General features: G+C 55.0%; 1 protein-coding gene across 5 annotated transcripts in view; it reads right to left on the minus strand.

The window, feature by feature from the left end:
• Positions 1 to 14,996: 14,996 nt before the first annotated feature.
• Positions 14,997 to 19,758, minus strand: part of pex3 (peroxisomal biogenesis factor 3) — a 33,343-nt gene continuing 28,581 nt past the window's right edge. For 2 of the 5 annotated variants that reach the window (XM_079255394.1, XM_079255396.1), the window contains exons 10-11: positions 16,132 to 16,228; positions 14,997 to 16,056 (exon numbers count right to left, since the gene is read on the minus strand). In XM_079255394.1, coding sequence (XP_079111520.1) covers positions 15,973 to 16,056; positions 16,132 to 16,228 — 181 coding nt within the window. In that variant the 3' untranslated portion in view covers positions 14,997 to 15,972. The remainder of the gene's footprint in view (positions 16,057 to 16,131; positions 16,229 to 19,758) is intronic. The other 3 variants (XM_079255395.1, XR_013771628.1, XR_013771629.1) reach the window with 3 other exon arrangements.

Here is a 19,758-nt window from a genome sequence, read left to right on the forward strand (position 1 = left end):
GATTGTTCAGGTCCAGATTGTTCAGGTCCAGGTTGTTCAGGTCCAGAGTGTTCAGGTCCAGATTGTTCAGGTCCAGGTTGTTCAGGTCCAAATATTTCAGGTGCAGGTTTTCAGGTCCGGATTGTTCGGTTCCACATTTTTAAGGTCCAGATTGTTCAGGTCCAGGTTGTTCAGGTCCAGGTTGTTCAGGACCAGATTGTTCAGGTCCAGGTTGTTCAGGTCCAGGTTTTTCAGGTCCAGGTTGTTCAGGACCAGATATTTCGGTTCCAGGTTGTTCAGGTCCACCTTGTTCAGGTCCACCTTGTTCAAGATCAGATTGTTCAGGTCCAGGTTTTTCAGGTCCAGGTTGTTCAGGACCAGATTGTTCAGGTCCAGGTTGTTCAGGCCCAGATTGTTCAGGTCCAGGTTGTTCAGGTCCAGATTGTTCGGGTCCAGGTTGTTCAGGTCCAGGTTGTTCAGGTCCAGGTTTTTCAGGTCCAGATTGTTCAGGTCCAGATTGTTCAGGACCAGATATTTCGGGTCCTGGTTGTTCAGGTCCACCTTGTTCAAGATCAGATTTTTCAGGTCCAGGTTGTTCAGGTCCAGAGTGTTCAGGTCCAGATTGTTCAGGTCCAGTGTTCAGGTCCAGAGTGTTCAGGTCCAGAGTGTTCAGGTCCAGGTTGTTCAGGTCCAAATATTTCAGGTGCAGGTTTTTCAGGTCCGGATTGTTCGGGTCCAGGTTGTTCAGGTCCACCTTGTTCAGGTCCAGGTTATTCAGGTCCAGGGTGTTCAGGACCAGATATTTCGGGTCCAGGTTGTTCAGGTCCACCTTGTTCAGGTCCACCTTGTTCAAGATCAGATTGTTCAGGTCCAGACTGTTCAGGTCCAGATTGTTCAGGTCCACCTTTTTCAGGTCCAGATTGTTCAGGTCCAGGTTGTTCAGGTCCAGATTGTTCAGGTCCAGGTTGTTCAGGTCCACCTTATTCAGGTTCAGGTTGTTCAGGTCCACCTTGTTCAGGTCCAGGTTGTTCAGGTCCACCTTGTTCAGGTCCGGATTGTTCGGGTCCACCTTTTTCAGGTCCAGATTGTTCAGGTCCAGGTTGTTCAGGTCCAGACTGTTCAGGTCCAGGTTGTTCAGGTCCAGACTGTTCAGGTCCAGGTTGTTCAGGTCCACCTTTTTCAGGTCCAGATTGTTCAGGTCCAGGTTTTTCAGGTCCACCTTGTTCAGGTCCAGGTTGTTCAGGTCCACCTTTTTCAGGTCCAGATTGTTCAGGTCCAGGTTGTTCAGGTCCAGACTGTTCAGGTCCAGGTTGTTCAGGTCCACCTTGTTCAGGTCCAGGTTGTTCAGGTCCACCTTTTTCAGGTCCAGATTGTTCAGGTCCAGGTTGTTCAGGTCCAGATTGTTCAGGTCCAGGTTGTTCAGGTCCACCTTATTCAGGTTCAGGTTTTTCAGGTCCACCTTGTTCAGGTCCAGGTTGTTCAGGTCCACCTTGTTCAGGTCCGGATTGTTCGGGTCCACCTTTTCCAGGTCCAGATTGTTCAGGTCCAGGTTGTTCAGGTCCACCTTATTCAGGTTCAGGTTGTTCAGGTCCAGATTGTTCAGGTCCAGATTGTTCAGGTCCAGACTGTTCAGGTCCAGACTGTTCAGGTCCAGATTGTTCAGGTCCAGATTGTTCAGGTCCAGAGTGTTCAGGTCCAGGTGTTTCAGGTCCAGAGTGTTCAGGTCCAGGTTGTTCAGGTCCAGTGTTCAGGTCCAGATTGTTCAGGTCCAGGTTCTTCAGGTCCAGAGTGTTCAGGTCCAGAGTGTTCAGGTCCAAATATTTCAGGTGCAGGTTTTTCAGGTCCGGATTGTTCGGGTCCACATTTTTAAGGTCCAGATTGTTCAGGTCCAGGTTGTTCAGGTCCACCTTGTTCAGGTCCAGACTGTTCAGGTCCACCTTGTTCAGGTCCAGGTTATTCAGGTCCAGGGTGTTCAGGACCAGATATTTCGGGTCCAGGTTGTTCAGGTCCACCTTGTTCAGGTCCACCTTGTTCAAGATCAGATTGGTCAGGTCCAGACTGTTCAGGTCCAGATTGTTCAGGTCCAGACTGTTCAGGTCCAGATTGTTCACGTCCAGACTGTTCAGGTCCAGATTGTTCAGGTCCAGAGTGTTCTGGTCCAGGTTGTTCAGGTCCAGTGTTCAGGTCCAGATTGTTCCGGTCCAGGTTGTTCAGGTCCAGAGTGTTCAGGTCCAGATTGTTCAGGTCCAGATTGTTCAGGTCCAGGTTGTTCAGGTCCAAATATTTCAGGTGCAGGTTTTTCAGGTCCGGATTGTTCGGTTCCACATTTTTAAGGTCCAGATTGTTCAGGTCCAGGTTGTTCAGGTCCACCTTGTTCAGGTCCAGGTTGTTCAGGTCCACCTTGTTCAGGTCCAGGTTGTTCAGGTCCAGGGTGTTCAGGACCAGATATTTCGGGTCCAGGTTGTTCAGGTCCACCTTGTTCAGGTCCACCTTGTTCAAGATCAGATTGTTCAGGTCCAGGTTTTTCAGGTCCAGGTTGTTCAGGACCAGATATTTCGGTTCCAGGTTGTTCAGGTCCACCTTGTTCAGGTCCACCTTGTTCAAGATCAGATTGTTCAGGTCCAGGTTTTTCAGGTCCAGGTTGTTCAGGACCAGATTGTTCAGGTCCAGGTTGTTCAGGCCCAGATTGTTCAGGTCCAGGTTGTTCAGGTCCAGATTGTTCGGGTCCAGGTTGTTCAGGTCCAGGTTGTTCAGGTCCAGGTTTTTCAGGTCCAGATTGTTCAGGTCCAGATTGTTCAGGACCAGATATTTCGGGTCCTGGTTGTTCAGGTCCACCTTGTTCAAGATCAGATTTTTCAGGTCCAGGTTGTTCAGGTCCAGAGTGTTCAGGTCCAGAGTGTTCAGGTCCAGATTGTTCAGGTCCAGTGTTCAGGTCCAGATTGTTCAGGTCCAGGTTGTTCAGGTCCAAATATTTCAGGTGCAGGTTTTTCAGGTCCAGAGTGTTCAGGTCCAGGTTGTTCAGGTCCAGAGTGTTCAGGTCCAGAGTGTTCAGGTCCAGGTTGTTCAGGTCCAGAGTGTTCAGGTCCAGGTTGTTCTTTGTCCAGAGTGTTCAGGTCCAGGTTGTTCAGGTCCAGAGTGTTCAGGTCCAGAGTGTTCAGGTCCAGAGTGTTCAGGTCCAGGTTGTTCAGGTCCAGGTTGTTCAGGTCCAAATATTTCAGGTGCAGGTTTTTCAGGTCCGGATTGTTCGGGTCCACATTTTTAAGGTCCAGATTGTTCAGGTCCAGGTTGTTCAGGTCCACCTTGTTCAGGTCCAGGTTGTTCAGGTCCACCTTGTTCAGGTCCAGGTTATTCAGGTCCAGGGTGTTCAGGACCAGATATTTCGGGTCCAGGTTGTTCAGGTCCACCTTGTTCAGGTCCACCTTGTTCAAGATCAGATTGTTCAGGTCCAGACTGTTCAGGTCCAGATTGTTCAGGTCCAGACTGTTCAGGTCCAGACTTTTCAGGTCCAGATTGTTCAGGTCCAGACTGTTCAGGTCCAGATTGTTCAGGTCCAGATTGTTCAGGTCCAGGTTGTTCAGGTCCAGAGTGTTCAGGTCCAGATTGTTCAGGTCCAGGTTGTTCAGGTCCAGGTTGTTCAGGTCCAGACTGTTCAGGTCCAGATTGTTCAGGTCCAGATTGTTCAGGTCCAGATTGTTCAGGTCCAGATTGTTCAGGTCCAGATTGTTCAGGTCCAGGTTGTTCAGGTCCAGAGTGTTCAGGTCCAGACTGTTCAGGTCCAGATTGTTCAGGTCCAGATTGTTCAGGTCCAGGTTGTTCAGGTCCAGAGTGTTCAGGTCCAGATTGTTCAGGTCCAGGTTGTTCAGGTCCAAATATTTCAGGTGCAGGTTTTCAGGTCCGGATTGTTCGGTTCCACATTTTTAAGGTCCAGATTGTTCAGGTCCAGGTTGTTCAGGTCCAGGTTGTTCAGGACCAGATTGTTCAGGTCCAGGTTGTTCAGGTCCAGGTTTTTCAGGTCCAGGTTGTTCAGGACCAGATATTTCGGTTCCAGGTTGTTCAGGTCCACCTTGTTCAGGTCCACCTTGTTCAAGATCAGATTGTTCAGGTCCAGGTTTTTCAGGTCCAGGTTGTTCAGGACCAGATTGTTCAGGTCCAGGTTGTTCAGGCCCAGATTGTTCAGGTCCAGGTTGTTCAGGTCCAGATTGTTCGGGTCCAGGTTGTTCAGGTCCAGGTTGTTCAGGTCCAGGTTTTTCAGGTCCAGATTGTTCAGGTCCAGATTGTTCAGGACCAGATATTTCGGGTCCTGGTTGTTCAGGTCCACCTTGTTCAAGATCAGATTTTTCAGGTCCAGGTTGTTCAGGTCCAGAGTGTTCAGGTCCAGGTTGTTCAGGTCCAGAGTGTTCAGGTCCAGATTGTTCAGGTCCAGTGTTCAGGTCCAGATTGTTCAGGTCCAGAGTGTTCAGGTCCAGGTTGTTCAGGTCCAAATATTTCAGGTGCAGGTTTTTCAGGTCCGGATTGTTCGGGTCCAGGTTGTTCAGGTCCACCTTGTTCAGGTCCAGGTTATTCAGGTCCAGGGTGTTCAGGACCAGATATTTCGGGTCCAGGTTGTTCAGGTCCACCTTGTTCAGGTCCACCTTGTTCAAGATCAGATTGTTCAGGTCCAGACTGTTCAGGTCCAGATTGTTCAGGTCCAGGTTGTTCAGGTCCAGATTGTTCAGGTCCAGATTGTTCGGGTCCAGGTTGTTCAGGTCCAGGTTGTTCAGGTCCAGGTTTTTCAGGTCCAGATTGTTCAGGTCCAGATTGTTCAGGACCAGATACTTCGGGTCCTGGTTGTTCAGGTCCACCTTGTTCAAGATCAGATTTTTCAAGTCCAGGTTTTTCAGGTCCAGGTTGTTCAGGACCAGATTGTTCGAGTCCAGGTTTTTCAGGTCCAGATTGGTCAGGTCCAGATTGTTCAGGTCCAGCTTTTTCAGGTCCAGATTGTTCAGGTCCAGGTTGTTCAGGTCCAGATTGTTCAGGACCAGATTGTTCAGGTCCAGATTGTTCAGGTCCAGGGTGTTCAGGACCAGATTGTTCGGGTCCAGGTTGTTCAGGTCCAGGGTGTTCAGGACCAGATATTTCGGGTCCAGGTTGTTCAGGTCCAGACTGTTCAGGTCCAGATTGTTCAGGTCCAGGTTGTTCAGGTCCAGGTTGTTCAGGTCCAGATTGTTTAGGTCCAGACTGTTCAGGTCCAGATTGTTCAGGTCCAGGGTGTTCAGGTCCAGATTGTTCAGGTCCAGGTTGTTCAGGTCCACCTTTTTCAGGTCCAGATTGTTCAGGTCCACCTTGTTCAGGTCCAGGTTATTTAGGTCCAGGTTGTTCAGGTCCAGGTTTTTCAGGTCCAGATTATTCAGGTCCACCTTATTCAGGTCCAGGTTCTTAAAGTCCACCTTGTTCATGTCCAGATTGTTCGGGTTCAGATTGTTCAGATCCACCTTGTTCAGGTCCAGGTTTTTCAGGTCCAGAGTGTTCACATGTTCACATTCCAGGTCAGACTTCTACTGGGCCAGATCCCGGTCCGGATCACATTCCAGGTCAGACTTCTACTGGGCCAGATCCCGTTACGGATCACATTCCAGGTCAGACTTCTACTGGGCCAGATCCTGGTCCGGATCACATTCCAGGTCAGACTTCTAGTGGGCCAGATCCCGGTCCGGATCACATTCCAGGTCAGACTTCTACTGGGCCAGATCCTGGTCCGGATCACATTCCAGGTCAGACTTCTACTGGGCCAGATCCTGGTCCGGATCACATTCCAGGTCAGACTTCTACTGGTCCAGATCCCGGTCCGGATCACATTCCAGGTCAGACGTCTACTGGGCCAGATCCTGGTCCGGATCACATTCCAGGTCAGACTTCTACTGGGCCAGATCCCGGTCCGGATCACATTCCAGGTCAGACTTCTACTGGTCCACATCCCGGTCCGGATCACATTCCAGGTCAGACTTCTACTGGGCCAGATCCCGTTACGGATCACATTCCAGGTCAGACTTCTACTGGGCCAGATCCTGGTCCGGATCACATTCCAGGTCAGACTTCTACTGGTCCAGATCCCGGTCCGGATCACATTCCAGGTCAGACTTCTACTGGGCCAGATCCCGGTCCGGATCACATTCCAGGTCAGACTTCTACTGGTCCAGATCCTGGTCTGGATCACATTCCAGGTCAGACTTCTACTGGGCCAGATCCTGGTCTGGATCACATTCCAGGTCAGACTTCTACTGGTCCAGATCCCGGTCCGGATCACATTCCAGGTCAGACTTCTAGTGGGCCAGATCCCGGTCCGGATCACATTCCAGGTCAGACTTCTAGTGGGCCAGATCCTGGTCTGGATCACATTCCAGGTCAGACTTCTACTGGGCCAGATCCCGGTCCGGATCACATTCCAGGTCAGACTTCTACTGGTCCAGATCCCGGTCCGGATCACATTCCAGGTCAGACTTCTAGTGGGCCAGATCCTGGTCTGGATCACATTCCAGGTCAGACTTCTACTGGGCCAGATCCCGGTCCGGATCACATTCCAGGTCAGACTTCTACTGGGCCAGATCCCGTTACGGATCACATTCCAGGTCAGACTTCTACTGGGCCAGATCCTGGTCCGGATCACATTCCAGGTCAGACTTCTAGTGGGCCAGATCCCGGTCCGGATCACATTCCAGGTCAGACTTCTACTGGGCCAGATCCTGGTCCGGATCACATTCCAGGTCAGACTTCTACTGGTCCAGATCCCGGTCCGGATCACATTCCAGGTCAGACGTCTACTGGGCCAGATCCTGGTCTGGATCACATTCCAGGTCAGACGTCTACTGGGCCAGATCCTGGTCCGGATCACATTCCAGGTCAGACTTCTACTGGGCCAGATCCCGGTCCGGATCACATTCCAGGTCAGACTTCTACTGGTCCACATCCCGGTCCGGATCACATTCCAGGTCAGACTTCTACTGGGCCAGATCCCGTTACGGATCACATTCCAGGTCAGACTTCTACTGGGCCAGATCCTGGTCCGGATCACATTCCAGGTCAGACTTCTACTGGTCCAGATCCTGGTCCGGATCACATTCCAGGTCAGACTTCTACTGGTCCAGATCCCGGTCCGGATCACATTCCAGGTCAGACTTCTACTGGGCCAGATCCCGGTCCGGATCACATTCCAGGTCAGACTTCTACTGGTCCAGATCCCGGTCTGGATCACATTCCAGGTCAGACTTCTACTGGGCCAGATCCTGGTCTGGATCACATTCCAGGTCAGACTTCTACTGGTCCAGATCCCGGTCCGGATCACATTCCAGGTCAGACTTCTAGTGGGCCAGATCCCGGTCCGGATCACATTCCAGGTCAGACTTCTAGTGGGCCAGATCCTGGTCTGGATCACATTCCAGGTCAGACTTCTACTGGGCCAGATCCCGGTCCGGATCACATTCCAGGTCAGACTTCTACTGGTCCAGATCCCGGTCCGGATCACATTCCAGGTCAGACTTCTAGTGGGCCAGATCCTGGTCTGGATCACATTCCAGGTCAGACTTCTACTGGGCCAGATCCCGGTCCGGATCACATTCCAGGTCAGACTTCTAGTGGGCCAGATCCTGGTCTGGATCACATTCCAGGTCAGACTTCTAGTGGGCCAGATCCTGGTCTGGATCACATTCCAGGTCAGACTTCTACTGGTCCAGATCCCGGTCCGGATCACATTCCAGGTCAGACTTCTACTGGTCCAGATCCTGGTCTGGATCACATTCCAGGTCAGACTTCTACTGGGCCAGATCCCGGTCCGGATCACATTCCAGGTCAGACTTCTACTGGTCCAGATCCCGGTCCGGATCACATTCCGGGTCAGACTTCTACTGGTCCAGATCCCGGTCCGGATCACATTCCAGGTCAGACTTCTACTGGTCCAGATCCCGGTCCGGATCCCATTCCAGGTCAGACTTCTACTGGGCCAGATCCTGGTCCGGATCACATTCCAGGTCAGACTTCTACTGGGCCAGATCCCGTTACGGATCACATTCCAGGTCAGACTTCTACTGGGCCAGATCCTGGTCCGGATCACATTCCAGGTCAGACTTCTAGTGGGCCAGATCCCGGTCCGGATCACATTCCAGGTCAGACTTCTACTGGGCCAGATCCCGGTCCGGATCACATTCCAGGTCAGACTTCTACTGGGCCAGATCCTGGTCTGGATCACATTCCAGGTCAGACTTCTACTGGGCCAGATCCCGGTCCGGATCACATTCCAGGTCAGACGTCTACTGGGCCAGATCCTGGTCCGGATCACATTCCAGGTCAGACTTCTACTGGTCCAGATCCCGGTCCGGATCACATTCCAGGTCAGACGTCTACTGGGCCAGATCCTGGTCCGGATCACATTCCAGGTCAGACTTCTACTGGGCCAGATCCCGGTCCGGATCACATTCCAGGTCAGACTTCTACTGGTCCACATCCCGGTCCGGATCACATTCCAGGTCAGACTTCTACTGGGCCAGATCCCGTTACGGATCACATTCCAGGTCAGACTTCTACTGGTCCAGATCCCGGTCCGGATCACATTCCAGTTCAGACTTCTAGTGGGCCAGATCCTGGTCCGGATCACATTCCAGGTCAGACTTCTACTGGTCCAGATCCCGGTCCGGATCACATTCCAGGTCAGACTTCTACTGGGCCAGATCCCGGTCCGGATCACATTCCAGGTCAGACTTCTACTGGTCCAGATCCTGGTCTGGATCACATTCCAGGTCAGACTTCTACTGGGCCAGATCCCGGTCCGGATCACATTCCAGGTCAGACTTCTACTGGGCCAGATCCCGGTCCGGATCACATTCCAGGTCAGACTTCTACTGGTCCAGATCCCGGTCCGGATCCCATTCCAGGTCAGACTTCTACTGGGCCAGATCCCGGTCCGGATCACATTCCAGGTCAGACTTCTACTGGGCCAGATCCCGTTACGGATCACATTCCAGGTCAGACTTCTACTGGGCCAGATCCCGTTACGGATCACATTCCAGGTCAGACTTCTACTGGGCCAGATCCCGTTACGGATCACATTCCAGGTCAGACTTCTACTGGGCCAGATCCTGGTCCGGATCACATTCCAGGTCAGACTTCTACTGGTCCAGATCCCGGTCCGGATCACATTCCAGGTCAGACTTCTAGTGGGCCAGATCCCGGTCCAGATCACATTCCAGGTCAGACTTCTACTGGGCCAGATCCTGGTCCGGATCACATTCCAGGTCAGACGTCTACTGGGCCAGATCCCGGTCCGGATCACATTCCAGGTCAGACGTCTACTGGGCCAGATCCTGGTCCGGATCACATTCCAGGTCAGACTTCTACTGGTCCAGATCCCGGTCCGGATCACATTCCAAGGTCAGACTTCTACTGGGCCAGATCCCGGTCCGGATCACATTCCAGGTCAGACTTCTACTGGTCCAGATCCCGTTACGGATCACATTCCAGTTCAGACTTCTACTACTCCATATCCCGGTCCGGATCACATTCCAGGTCAGACTTCTACTGGGCCAGATCCCGGTCCGGATCACATTCCAGGTCAGACTTCTAGTGGGCCAGATCCTGGTCTGGATCACATTCCAGGTCAGACTTCTACTGGGCCAGATCCCGGTCCGGATCACATTCCAGGTCAGACTTCTAGTGGGCCAGATCCTGGTCTGGATCACATTCCAGGTCAGACTTCTAGTGGGCCAGATCCTGGTCTGGATCACATTCCAGGTCAGACTTCTACTGGTCCAGATCCCGGTCCGGATCACATTCCAGGTCAGACTTCTACTGGTCCAGATCCTGGTCTGGATCACATTCCAGGTCAGACTTCTACTGGGCCAGATCCCGGTCCGGATCACATTCCAGGTCAGACTTCTACTGGTCCAGATCCCGTTACGGATCACATTCCAGGTCAGACTTCTACTGGTCCAGATCCCGGTCCGGATCCCATTCCAGGTCAGACTTCTACTGGTCCAGATCCCGGTCCGGATCACATTCCAGGTCAGACTTCTACTGGGCCAGATCCCGGTCCGGATCACATTCCAGGTCAGACTTCTACTGGTCCAGATCCCGGTCCGGATCACATTCCGGGTCAGACTTCTACTGGTCCAGATCCCGGTCCGGATCACATTCCAGGTCAGACTTCTACTGGTCCAGATCCCGGTCCGGATCCCATTCCAGGTCAGACTTCTACTGGGCCAGATCCCGTTACGGATCACATTCCAGGTCAGACTTCTACTGGGCCAGATCCTGGTCCGGATCACATTCCAGGTCAGACTTCTACTGGTCCAGATCCCGGTCCGGATCACATTCCAGGTCAGACTTCTAGTGGGCCAGATCCCGGTCCGGATCACATTCCAGGTCAGACTTCTACTGGGCCAGATCCTGGTCCGGATCACATTCCAGGTCAGACTTCTACTGGGCCAGATCCCGGTCCGGATCACATTCCAGGTCAGACGTCTACTGGGCCAGATCCCGGTCCGGATCACATTCCAGGTCAGACTTCTACTGGGCCAGATCCCGGTCCGGATCACATTCCAGGTCAGACTTCTACTGGTCCAGATCCTGGTCTGGATCACATTCCAGGTCAGACTTCTACTGGGCCAGATCCCGGTCCGGATCACATTCCAGGTCAGACTTCTACTGGGCCAGATCCCGGTCCGGATCACATTCCAGGTCAGACTTCTACTGGTCCAGATCCCGGTCCGGATCACATTCCGGGTCAGACTTCTACTGGTCCAGATCCCGGTCCGGATCACATTCCAGGTCAGACTTCTACTGGGCTAGATCCCGTTACGGATCACATTCCAGGTCAGACTTCTACTGGGCCAGATCCTGGTCCGGATCACATTCCAGGTCAGACTTCTACTGGTCCAGATCCCGGTCCGGATCCCATTCCAGGTCAGACTTCTACTGGGCCAGATCCCGTTACGGATCACATTCCAGGTCAGACTTCTACTGGGCCAGATCCTGGTCCGGATCACATTCCAGGTCAGACTTCTACTGGGCCAGATCCCGGTCCGGATCACATTCCAGGTCAGACTTCTACTGGTCCAGATCCCGGTCCGGATCACATTCCAGGTCAGACTTCTAGTGGGCCAGATCCCGGTCCAGATCACATTCCAGGTCAGACTTCTACTGGGCCAGATCCTGGTCCGGATCACATTCCAGGTCAGACTTCTACTGGTCCAGATCCTGGTCCGGATCACATTCCAGGTCAGACTTCTAGTGGGCCAGATCCCGGTCCAGATCACATTCCAGGTCAGACGTCTACTGGGCCAGATCCCGGTCCGGATCACATTCCAGGTCAGACTTCTACTGGTCCAGATCCCGGTCCGGATCACATTCCAGGTCAGACTTCTACTGGTCCAGATCCCGATCCGGATCACATTCCAGGTCAGACTTCTACTGGTCCAGATCCCGGTCCGGATCACATTCCAGGTCAGACTTCTACTGGTCCAGATCCCGGTCCGGATCACATTCCAGGTCAGACTTCTACTGGGCCAGATCCCGATCCGGATCACATTCCAGGTCAGACTTCTACTGGTCCAGATCCCGGTCCAGATCACATTCCAGGTCAGACTTCTACTGGTCCAGATCCCGGTCCGGATCACATTCCAGGTCAGACTTCTACTACGCCAGATCCCGGTCTGGATCACATTCCAGGTCAGACTTCTACTACGCCAGATCCTGGTCCGGATCACATTCCAGGTCAGACTTCTAGAAGGACCAGGGTGACGTTTCCTGTGTACGGCCATGACTTGCCGCCTTTCGTACTTTTTGGTTTATTGTGTTAAATACTGCAGCAGTGTGGTCTCATGTTGCAGTGCCATGAGCTCATTAGGGTTAGCATCTATATTTAGCATCTATAGTTAGCATGTGGTTAGCATCAATAATTAGCATCGATTGTTAGCATCTGTGGTTAGCATCAATAATTAACATCAATGATTTACATCTATAGTTAGCATCGAGCTACGTCGCAATCAGACAGCACAGTTGCAATCCAGCGTGGTGGGAGAACTGTTTATATGATCCAGCGTTGTGGGAGAACTGTTTATATGATCCAGCGTTGTGGGAGAATTGGTGTCCAGTCAGGACGATGTGGAATGCTTAGTGGCGTGAACGTGACTCAGCTCTGTGGTGGAAACCTGATCGTGTCACAATGACTCAGCAAATAAAGGTTTTTAATGGTCTGGTGACACGTTTTAGCCCTGAACACTGATGCTGTTTTTCCAGCTTCCGTTGCATCAGATCGACTCGCTGAAAGCCACAAGTCATTAATTCATGATCACAGTTTCAGGATGTCACAAAGTTAGAAAAATCTGCTTCAGTGTGGATTATTTTCCTCAAAATCCACCAATCAGCATAAAAACATAAAAAAATAAAACCTTTTACTTTTTTACACATTACTACTTTAATCATTTAATCGGGTTAGGGTTAGTATGCGTCTCTACGTCGCGGTATTTTCCTGGTTGCGTCTCTACGTCGCGGTATTTGCCTGGTTGCGTCTCGTACGTCGCGGTATTTGCCTGGTTGCGTCTCGTACGTCGCGGTATTTGCCTGGTTGCGTCTCGTACGTCGCGGTATTTGCCTGGTTGCGTCTCGTACGTCGCGGTATTTGCCTGGTTGCGTCTCTACGTCGCGGTATTTGCCTGGTTGCGTCTCGTACGTCGCGGTATTTGCCTGGTTGCGTCTCGTACGTCGCGGTATTTGCCTGGTTGCGTCTCTACGTCGCGGTATTTGCCTGGTTGCGTCTCTACGTCGCGGTATTTGCCTGGTTGCGTCTCTACGTCGCGGTATTTGCCTGGTTGCGTCTCTACGTCGCGGTATTTGCCTGGTTGCGTCTCGTACGTCGCGGTATTTGCCTGGTTGCGTCTCGTACGTCGCGGTATTTGCCTGGTTGCGTCTCGTACGTCGCGGTATTTGCCTGGTTGCGTCTCTACGTCGCGGTATTTGCCTGGTTGCGTCTCTACGTCGCGGTATTTGCCTGGTTGCGTCTCGTACGTCGCGGTATTTGCCTGGTTGCGTCTCGTACGTCGCGGTATTTGCCTGGTTGCGTCTCGTACGTCGCGGTATTTGCCTGGTTGCGTCTCGTACGTCGCGGTATTTGCCTGGTTGCGTCTCGTACGTCGCGGTATTTGCCTGGTTGCGTCTCTACGTCGTGGTATTTGCCTGGTTGCGTCTCGTACGTCGTGGTATTTGCCTGGTTGCGTCTCGTACGTCGCGGTATTTGCCTGGTTGCGTCTCGTACGTCGCGGTATTTGCCTGGTTGCGTCTCTACGTCGCGGTATTTGCCTGGTTGCGTCTCGTACGTCGCGGTATTTGCCTGGTTGCGTCTCGTACGTCGCGGTATTTGCCTGGTTGCGTCTCGTACGTCGCGGTATTTGCCTGGTTGCGTCTCGTACGTCGCGGTATTTTCCTGATTGCGTCTCGTACGTCGCGGTATTTTCCTGATTGCGTCTCTACGTCGCGGTATTTGCCTGGTTGCGTCTCGTACGTCGCGGTATTTGCCTGGTTGCGTCTCGTACGTCGCGGTATTTGCCTGGTTGCGTCTCGTACGTCGCGGTATTTTCCTGGTTGCGTCTCTACGTCGCGGTATTTTCCTGGTTGCGTCTCTACGTCGCGGTATTTGCCTGGTTGCGTCTCTACGTCGCGGTATTTGCCTGGTTGCGTCTCTACGTCGCGGTATTTGCCTGGTTGCGTCTCTACGTCGCGGTATTTGCCTGGTTGCGTCTCTACGTCGCGGTATTTGCCTGGTTGCGTCTCTACGTCGCGGTATTTGCCTGGTTGCGTCTCGTACGTCGCGGTATTTGCCTGGTTGCGTCTCGTACGTCGTGGTATTTTCCTGGTTGCATCTCGTACGTCGCGGTATTTTCCTGGTTGCGTCTCTACGTCGCGGTATTTTCCTGGTTGCGTCTCTACGTCGTGGTATTTTCCTGGTTGCGTCTCTACGTCGTGGTATTTGCCTGGTTGCGTCTCTACGTCGTGGTATTTGCCTGGTTGCGTCTCGTACGTCGTGGTATTTGCCTGGTTGCGTCTCGTACGTCGCGGTATTTGCCTGGTTGCGTCTCTACGTCGCGGTATTTGCCTGGTTGCGTCTCTACGTCGTGGTATTTTCCTGGTTGCGTCTCGTACGTCGTGGTATTTTCCTGGTTGCGTCTCGTACGTCGTGGTATTTTCCTGGTTGCGTCTCTACGTCGCGGTATTTTCCTGGTTGCGTCTCGTACGTCGTGGTATTTTCCTGGTTGCGTCTCTACGTCGTGGTATTTTCCTGGTTGCGTCTCGTACGTCGCGGTATTTGCCTGGTTGCGTCTCTACGTCGCGGTATTTGCCTGGTTGCGTCTCTACGTCGCGGTATTTGCCTGGTTGCGTCTCTACGTCGCGGTATTTGCCTGGTTGCGTCTCTACGTCGCGGTATTTGCCTGGTTGCGTCTCTACGTCGCGGTATTTTCCTGGTTGCGTCTCTACGTCGCGGTATTTGCCTGGTTGCGTCTCTACGTCGCGGTATTTGCCTGGTTGCGTCTCTACGTCGCGGTATTTGCCTGGTTGCGTCTCTACGTCGTGGTATTTGCCTGGTTGTATCTCATAAATTGTTTCATAATTCATTGATAAATGGTTGTATTGCACAGAGACAACATGAAGACGATGAACCACATTCAGTAAGTAAACAGAGACTTTGAAACCCTTTCAACAGGAAGTAGATTTCTGTTAATATGCTAATGAGCATCGCTTAGATCTTCCTTGTTGCAGAAACATCTGATCATGTGATCAGTCATGTGATTTCCACTCAGCTCGGCTGAGATGGAGGGAAAGGTGGAAAGTTAACAACCTGGACGTCAGGATGAGTCACAGCTGGATTGTTAAAGTCATGTGACACCCTTCCCCCCTACGACTCAGCAAGATGAAGTCATGCCGAGTCATCATCAACCAGTAAATCTTTTCATTACATGATCATCTTTTTTTACACTTCATTTTATTAATCTTTCATCTCTAAATCCATCCTAATCATATTATTGATCACTGATTCCATCATAAACTAAACGGCCTTCTCCGTCTCGTTCCAACGTTCATCCCATCAAGATAAATATTCTCTTTTGACTGCATTTCCACTTATCCCAATCCGACCTCTCCCATCACGGAGAAAGTTTCTCAGGAAACCACAGGATCCAGAACTTCCAGCTGCCAGCGCTGAAACATCTCCAACATGGACGTCGGCGGGAATGTTGTCCGACTGAAACTAAATGGGGACAAATCATGTGTCACTGGAAGTAAGATGAAAGCGGTTATCTGGTCCGTTATGTGTGGACACAGCTCTGGTTCATCCACAGACCCGTCTAAGCTCAGAAACTTTCCCTCTACTGTCCCAGCAGGGTCCGACCGGGACACGTGTCCACAGATCCCGCTGGAGATTCAGCTGAGACCACGAAGAACCTTCAGACGAGCTAAAACACGACAACTACGGACCTCCTCATCCTTCCATGAAGGAGAAGTGTGGAATACTGCGGTTGGAGGAAGATGGAGACCTGCAGGACTGTCCTGGGTTAAGGTCCGAGGACGTCTGGAGTCCCTTCAGTCAGACACTAGAAGGTTTAAGAGCAAAGAAAATGAAATTATCAGTCATCAAGAAGAAGGTCCCGCAGAACAGCGACCCCCTGTGGACAAACCACGGGAAGTACACGGAGACAGGAGAAGGGAGACAAACGGACACCAACACGATAAACGACCAGCAACAGACGGACACGGACGGGAAACGATGACAGGAAGCAGTCTCTCTCCGTCTCGTCCACGTCTCTGAGGAAGATGAACTACATCACAAGCTTTCTCAGGACTCCAATTCCCATGATGCACCACAAAGTCCAATCAGGTTTTTCTCCTCGGGCTGTCAGAAAAGTCCTTGGTCGTCCTCGCCGAGGCTGTTGATCAGACGGCGTTTCTCGCTGGTCGTCTTCGTGTCCGTCCATCATGGGATTACTTCTGCAGCTCCTGCGGCGTGCTGAACGTTTCATAAACGTTGGCGGCGAACTCCCTCACCTGATCGTTGGTCAGCAGGTCCTAAAAGACGAGAAACCAGAAGGTTTATCCGGTGTCAAGCTTCTTGTGGCCCGTTGGAGCGGTGCGGCGGCGTACCTGTAGGAAGTGTCCGGGGGTGTCGCTGCAGATGGAGTTGATCTGGCCGTTAACGATGGGGATGATCTTGGCCAATGGCAGCCTGGTGCCAGACAGACTGATCACACACGTTAGTCAAAGTCACCACTCTGCTCTTTTCACCAGGACCCTGGACCTGGTTCTTCCTGCTCCGGGTCAGGACGGTCGGTCTGGGTCGGTCTGGGTCTGGACGGTCGGTCTGGGTCTGGACGGTCGGTCTGGGTCGGTCTGGGTCTGGACGGTCGGTCTGGGTCGGTCTGGGTCTGGACGGTCGGTCTGGGTCTGGACGGTCGGTCTGGGTCTGGTCTGGGTCAGGACGGTCGGTCTGGGTCAGGACGGTCGGTCTGGGTCAAGACGGTCGGTCTGGGTCAGGACGGTCGGTCTGGGTCAGGACGGTCGGTCTGGGTCGGTCTGGGTCTGGACGGTCGGTCTGGGTCTGGACGGTCGGTCTGGGTCTGGACGGTCGGTCTGGGTCAGGACGGTCGGTCTGGGTCTGGACGGTCGGTCTGGGTCGGTCTGGGTCTGGACGGTCGGTCTGGGTCAGGACGGTCGGTCTGGGTCTGTCTGGGTCTGGACGGTCGGTCTGGGTCTGGACGGTCGGTCCGGGTCAGGACGGTCGGTCTGGGTCAGGACGGTCGGTCTGGGTCTGGACGGTCGGTCTGGGTCAAGACGGTCGGTCTGGGTCTGGACGGTCGGTCTGGGTCTGGACGGTCGGTCTGGGTCTGGACGGTCGGTCTGGGTCGGTCTGGGTCTGGACGGTCGGTCTGGGTCAGGACGGTCGGTCTGGGTCGGTCTGGGTCTGGACGGTCGGTCTGGGTCGGTCTGGGTCTGGACGGTCGGTCTGGGTCGGTCTGGGTCTGGACGGTCGGTCTGGGTCGGTCTGGGTCTGGACGGTCGGTCTGGGTCGGTCTGGGTCTGGACGGTCGGTCTGGGTCGGTCTGGGTCAGGACGGTCGGTCTGGGTCGGTCTGGGTCTGGACGGTCGGTCTGGGTCTGGACGGTCGGTCTGGGTCAAGACGGTCGGTCTGGGTCGGTCTGGGTCTGGACGGTCAGTCTGGGTCTGGACGGTCGGTCTGGGTCAGGACGGTCGGTCTGGGTCTGGACGGTCGGTCTGGGTCGGTCTGGGTCTGGACGGTCGGTCTGGGTCGGTCTGGGTCAGGACGGTCGGTCTGGGTCTGGACGGTCGGTCTGGGTCGGTCTGGGTCTGGACGGTCGGTCTGGGTCTGGACGGTCGGTCTGGGTCAGGACGGTCGGTCTGGGTCGGTCTGGGTCTGGACGGTCGGTCTGGGTCTGGACGGTCGGTCTGGGTCTGGACGGTCGGTCTGGGTCAGGACGGTCGGTCTGGGTCTGGACGGTCGGTCTGGGTCGGTCTGGGTCTGGACGGTCGGTCTGGGTCTGGACGGTCGGTCTGGGTCGGTCTGGGTCTGGACGGTCGGTCTGGGTCTGGACGGTCGGTCTGGGTCTGGACGGTCGGTCTGGGTCAGGACGGTCGGTCTGGACGGTCGGTCTGGGTCTGGACGGTCGGTCTGGGTCTGGACGGTCGGTCTGGGTCGGTCTGGGTCAGGACGGTCGGTCTGGGTCGGTCTGGGTCAGGACGGTCGGTCTGGGTCGGTCTGGGTCAGGACGGTCGGTCTGGGTCGGTCTGGGTCAGGACGGTCGGTCTGGGTCTGGACGGTCGGTCTGGGTCGGTCTGGGTCTGGACGGTCGGTCTGGGTCGGTCTGGGTCAGGACGGTCGGTCTGGGTCTGTCTGGGTCTGGACGGTCGGTCTGGGTCTGGACGGTCGGTCCGGGTCAGGACGGTCGGTCTGGGTCAGGACGGTCGGTCTGGGTCTGGACGGTCGGTCTGGGTCAAGACGGTCGGTCTGGGTCTGGACGGTCGGTCTGGGTCTGGACGGTCGGTCTGGGTCAGGACGGTCGGTCTGGGTCGGTCTGGGTCTGGACGGTCGGTCTGGGTCTGGACGGTCGGTCTGGGTCAGGACGGTCGGTCTGGGTCGGTCTGGGTCTGGACGGTCGGTCTGGGTCTGGACGGTCGGTCTGGGTCTGGACGGTCGGTCTGGGTCAGGACGGTCGGTCTGGGTCTGGACGGTCGGTCTGGGTCGGTCTGGGTCTGGACGGTCGGTCTGGGTCGGTCTGGGTCAGGACGGTCGGTCTGGGTCGGTCTGGGTCTGGACGGTCGGTCTGGGTCAAGACGGTCGGTCTGGGTCTGGACGGTCGGTCTGGGTCAGGACGGTCGGTCTGGGTCGGTCTGGGTCTGGACGGTCAGTCTGGGTCTGGACGGTCGGTCTGGGTCAGGACGGTCGGTCTGGGTCTGGGTCGGTCTGGGTCGGTCTGGGTCTGGACGGTCGGTCTGGGTCAAGACGGTCGGTCTGGGTCTGGACGGTCGGTCTGGGTCAAGACGGTCGGTCTGGGTCTGGACGGTCGGTCTGGGTCTGGACGGTCGGTCTGGGTCGGTCTGGGTCTGGACGGTCAGTCTGGGTCTGGACGGTCGGTCTGGGTCAGGACGGTCGGTCTGGGTCTGGACGGTCGGTCTGGGTCGGTCTGGGTCTGGACGGTCGGTCTGGGTCGGTCTGGGTCAAGACGGTCGGTCTGGGTCGGTCTGGGTCAGGACGGTCGGTCTGGGTCAGGACGGTTGGTCTGGGTCTGGACGGTCGGTCTGGGTCGGTCTGGGTCAGGACGGTCGGTCTGGGTCAGGACGGTTGGTCTGGGTCTGGACGGTCGGTCTGGGTCTGGACGGTCGGTCTGGGTCTGGACGGTCGGTCTGGGTCGGTCTGGGTCTGGACGGTCGGTCTGGGTCAAGACGGTCGGTCTGGGTCGGTCTGGGTCTGGACGGTCAGTCTGGGTCTGGACGGTCGGTCTGGGTCAGGACGGTCGGTCTGGGTCTGGACGGTCGGTCTGGGTCGGTCTGGGTCTGGACGGTCGGTCTGGGTCAAGACGGTCGGTCTGGGTCGGTCTGGGTCAGGACGGTCGGTCTGGGTCAGGACGGTTGGTCTGGGTCTGGACGGTCGGTCTGGGTCTGGACGGTCGGTCTGGGTCTGGACGGTCGGTCTGGGTCGGTCTGGGTCTGGACGGTCGGTCTGGGTCAAGACGGTCGGTCTGGGTCGGTCTGGGTCTGGACGGTCAGTCTGGGTCTGGACGGTCGGTCTGGGTCAGGACGGTCGGTCTGGGTCTGGACGGTCGGTCTGGGTCGGTCTGGGTCTGGACGGTCGGTCTGGGTCGGTCTGGGTCAGGACGGTCGGTCTGGGTCTGGACGGTCGGTCTGGGTCGGTCTGGGTCTGGACGGTCGGTCTGGGTCTGGACGGTCGGTCTGGGTCAGGACGGTCGGTCTGGGTCGGTCTGGGTCTGGACGGTCGGTCTGGGTCTGGACGGTCGGTCTGGGTCTGGACGGTCGGTCTGGGTCAGGACGGTCGGTCTGGGTCTGGACGGTCGGTCTGGGTCGGTCTGGGTCTGGACGGTCGGTCTGGGTCTGGACGGTCGGTCTGGGTCGGTCTGGGTCTGGACGGTCGGTCTGGGTCTGGACGGTCGGTCTGGGTCTGGACGGTCGGTCTGGGTCAGGACGGTCGGTCTGGACGGTCGGTCTGGGTCTGGACGGTCGGTCTGGGTCTGGACGGTC

The sequence above is a fragment of the Telmatherina bonti genome (genome assembly GCF_933228915.1).
Source record: "Telmatherina bonti genome assembly, chromosome: 16".
Classification (NCBI taxonomy): domain Eukaryota; kingdom Metazoa; phylum Chordata; class Actinopteri; order Atheriniformes; family Telmatherinidae; genus Telmatherina; species Telmatherina bonti.